General features: G+C 41.8%; 1 protein-coding gene across 1 annotated transcript in view; it reads right to left on the bottom strand.

The window, feature by feature from the left end:
- LOC118337460 (synapsin-3-like) overlaps positions 1-4,446 on the bottom strand; it is a 99,126-nt gene that overhangs the window by 72,464 nt on the left and 22,216 nt on the right. Inside the window, exon 3 of the mRNA XM_035674512.1 lies at positions 2,118-2,209. Within this exon, the coding sequence (XP_035530405.1) occupies positions 2,118-2,209 (92 nt within the window). The remainder of the gene's footprint in view (positions 1-2,117; positions 2,210-4,446) is intronic.

Raw genomic sequence — 4,446 nt, 5'->3', positions numbered from 1 at the left:
ACACACACACCTACACACACAGAAAAATGTAATCAGACAGAGTGCATTTAGTTTGTGCTTGGGAAAGTAGTGTTTTGTCTATCCTGAGTCTATCTGTGGACGTATCACAACATTCTTCCGGCTAAGAATGAAACAATCAAAGAGGTAATTAGCTTTCATTAGCTATAATCTACGACAAGGACAGATTTTAATCAGTTTACACTCTGGGGTACTTAGATATATTTTATCCAGGGAATGTTTCAGTGTCTTACTCAATAAAAGATATCAACTTCAACTCTCCAGCTACAAGATCGTGTTTCTAACCACTGTGCTTCAGCAGTCATCGAGCATCAGACTGCCAGCTACAATCAACCATTGTAGTATTTGTAGTCATGTTCAGAGTCATAAACGACAAGCTAAACCGCAACAATTTGGCAGTGAATGTCAGTGTTGTGTGAACGCGGCAGCAGTCGGACCATCTGCAGCCAATTTAGCTTCTCTATCATTACAGCAATATCACCAAAAAAATATTCAACCCACACAATAACCTCTGTGTAGATCTCGACAACAGGTTGCATTGTAATATCAGCCGTGTCTCCCTGTGATTATTCTTGCATGATTTCACACTGCGTTGCATGGTGAGGCCATTTCCGGCACAACACTGATAAGAAAGTTATTTTGCAAAACTGTGTGGAGTCGAGGCCACAACACAGATTAGCTGATTATTCCCTAAGAAGGCTAGAATGAGCACTGGTGGGCTGACACTGGATGGCATGGACTCAGTTAGCTGATCGAATGGACCAATCAGGATGCAGAAGCTCAGAAGCCTGGAGTGTAAGACCAGGAGACTTGCAGATATGGTATATATGATCACTCTGCGCTCTAGCAGTGACAGTTGATGCCACGTTGGGTGCCAAGGAGAGCGCTAGCTAAAGGCAAACATAACAACCAAGAAAAAAAGACTGCTGATTTATCCAAATATAAAATAAAGTAAATAACCAAACAAACAAATAAAACAAAATCAATTTAAAGATATAGACAGACTCATTTTGACTTGTCATAGTAGGAAAAGCAAAAGTATTGGCTCTGCTCTCTTCAAGTGTTCCAATAAGCCGTGACAATGAGCCAACATGAACAATACCAGGACCCTGAAATTCATTTTATTATTTAAACCTGTGCTTTTACTACTGTGTCAAAATGCCTTCCATGAAAAAAAGTGTATTTAAGTGATGCCACATACAGTTTAGCAACAGTGTTGATTACTTTAATTGTAATCCTCCCACTCCCAAATGAATCATATCACAAGATATGATTAATTTGACTTTATTGCTGGAAATAGGAAGGAGCTGGGGGGCCGCAAAACACAACACTGGCCATGTTTCCAAATGTATTGCAAATTCTAACTGAATAACGAGTAAATCGGAAAGAAAATATGAATGAATGCATGTTTCCATCCACTACTGTTATATGGTTCATCAAGATAAGCATGAGATAAGTAGATGGTGCCAATTCTCGTGAGTCTGAAGTCATCTTTGCCACCCAGATCAGCTGATCATCAGCCAATGTCACAGAACAGAGCAGTCTATTTAAATACACAGCTTCACTGGTCTAACTGCTGCTGCTAACTGGCCAGAGGCCACTTCTGCCACTGCAAGATGAAAATGTTTTTTTTTTTACACTTCAGATGCACCTAAATGACCCAAATGTTCAGTAGCTAGCCAGAAATAGCATAGAAATTACTCATGTTTTGAGGTTGATGGAGACAGCTAAAACCCCTGGTTGTTAACATGCATTATGCAATATGGAATGGCATGATGGTGATGACATAAAACGGTTCTCATAAGTTTAAGAGGTGACAAGATTAAATATTTTAAATCCTTCTGTTTTTAACATTGTCACACTAATTTCCCACCAAGGCTGAAATAGGGTAAGAAGTCTTTTTTTGTTTCCCCATGCCATAATCACATTACTGCCTTGATTTCTCTGAGTGCAAGCAATGTTATATATACACAGTCATGCTCAATGCCACTGAGAGAAAAGAAGGGGAGCCTTTGTGCAGGCTCACTGAGGCAGATTACAGATTGCGTGGGCCAATGCGTCAAAGAACTCAAGCTCCTTTTCGCCCTCGAGCATCTTACCTGACCACTTTGGTGCCACCTTTGTTGACCTGCATGTCCACCATACATCCAGAGTTAACGTAGGAGGCCAGGTTGATCTCTGAGAACTCCGCCTGGGGTACACAAGGAATAAACACAACCTGAGATTAGAAGGTACATTCTGCACCAGCATACTGAAGTCCATGTTTGTCCTCAGTAATTAGACTTCCTGACTCAATACTCAGATAAACAAAAGGTCTTTCTGACAAATATATTCATTTTCAAAAGTAAATACATTCTCGTTTACCTGCCTTTGATTTGTGAAAGTCAAGTGATGGAGCTCCAAATACAAAGTTATTTACAAGGTAATTAGTGTGCCATTGCTATTCCTCATACTAATTACTTTTCGACCATATGGATTTCCATATGTTATTCCACACAACTCTTACTGCACGGTTCCCAGAACATACACAAAAAATAAATGGAATTGTGCGGCAAGTTGCTTTGACTCTTCTTTATTCAAGCACGTTTCAGTTCCTTGAATTAAGCAAATGAATGGATATAGGCCATGTTTATTTGGAGCTGGAAACATTTTCCAGCACTTTTGCTACATTTTTTGATGACCCTGAACACAACCTATTAGTTTTTGGGTATTACCGTTTGCCCAAAATTGGTTAACCAACGTTTGAAGCTGTTAGGCTTATGCACTTTAAGGGCCGTCACTCTTTAATGCTAAATTTGATTGCATTGGTTTCGGTTCATTTAGGTTAACATAACCAACTAAACCAAAATAATTCAGAGATAAGGGTTATAATCATTTTGTATTATGGTGTGAACTCGCTAACAGAGCATGCCAACTTGGATTCATGTTTTCTCCTTCCTCTCACTTTCTCCCTTGGCGTCTGCCCTCTGATAGGCTAATGTTAAGACCCACCTTCTTGACACTGGTCAACCAATCAACAACTAAACTGTAACTACTGTAAGATACACCTATTTAGGCAGTACATTTTTTGTTATTTGTTTATATATTTTTTTTAATTATTTGTGTCCAACTGACACGTGTGGGTGGAAACCGAAGCACTTGGCCTGCTCTACAGCTCAGGAGGTACAGTGGTATAGCCGCTCAGAATGGAAACGTCCATTAAGATGTCACTGTTGGATGTGTCGCTTGTCCTTTTTCTTCCTCAAACCGAGGAAGTGGCGAGCTCTTTTCCAGAAAGATGGCTTCTTTCTTTTCTCCACAGCCTTCTTGCCAAAGATTTCAGGCTCTTCTTCCTCACGTTCGGGGTCCTGTACAACACAGGGGGACTCTTCTTCCACTAGTTCAGGGTCCTGTGAGACAGCAGGGGACTCCTCCTGCTGGCACACCTGGTCTATCAACTCTTCCATGAGTTGGACAGTTTCTGTGGGGAGAACCTCACTGCCTTCTTTCTTAGCCTTGAGGTTAGCAACAAGTGCAATGGTTTCTGAGGTCTGCTCATCGAGTTGGATTTTCATGCCTTCCAACTTCATCAGCAAACACTCCTCCCTCTCAAAGGCCTCTTGTTGTAGGAGTTTGGCCTGCTGCTCCTTTTTCTGACAGAAGGCGTCCAGCTGACACCTTGTGCTCTGAACCTCCTCCTTGTGCTGCGACGCCTTGATGACATAAGCCTTAAGCACCTCGAATTCCTGCTGAAGGGTGACATTGACCTGTTCTTCAGCCTCCATGTCTTTGTCATACCTTTGCTGGATCTCATCGTGTGCATGGTAGACATTAGCGTATGCCTGGTGGAGCTCATTGTATGAGGCAGTGAGCTTCTCAAGCTCTCTCCGAGTTTCCCTCTCCTTAGCCACGATGTACTCTTCGTGCCTCCTCTGTTCAGCCAGCTGTCTCTGCATTTCCTCCAGTTGTTGGCCAAGCTGGATCCTCAGAGTGTACTCCTCATAACCTCTGACTCTTTCTTTTTGGCATACATCTGCCTGCTGCTTACTCCAGTTCTTCTCTTTGTGGACCTTATTGGTCAAATACTGAACCTGGTCCCAGAGAATCTTGTTTTCATTGGTCTCTGATTCCAGGTTGGTGGAGAGCTTAGTGATCTTCTGCTCCAGAGAGGAATGGTGTTCCTTTTCTTTTTGGAGCTGAGTTTTAAGCTCCTCGACTTGTCTGACAAGGGCCTCCTTTTGGGAGCCACAGAGAAAGCTGAAAATCAGATCCCTGGTCCAGTTGTAGGGGCCAAGAACGGAATAACGCAGATTTAAAGCCATTGTGTATCGCTGTTTGAAGTTGTAGTGTGTCTTACAATGCTGTATCACTTACTGTAAGGTTTGAAATTAAATTACTTTGTTTTAACACGTCTTGGGGTATTAAAAGACCTGCTGATGACATCACACT

Source organism: Morone saxatilis, unplaced genomic scaffold (genome assembly GCF_004916995.1).
Source record: "Morone saxatilis isolate NCDOM2014 unplaced genomic scaffold, NCSU_SB_2.0 Contig10, whole genome shotgun sequence".
Taxonomy (NCBI): Eukaryota; Metazoa; Chordata; class Actinopteri; family Moronidae; genus Morone; species Morone saxatilis.
The sequence above is the reverse complement of the archived record's forward strand: the minus strand, read 5'-3'. Positions and strand labels throughout refer to the sequence as shown.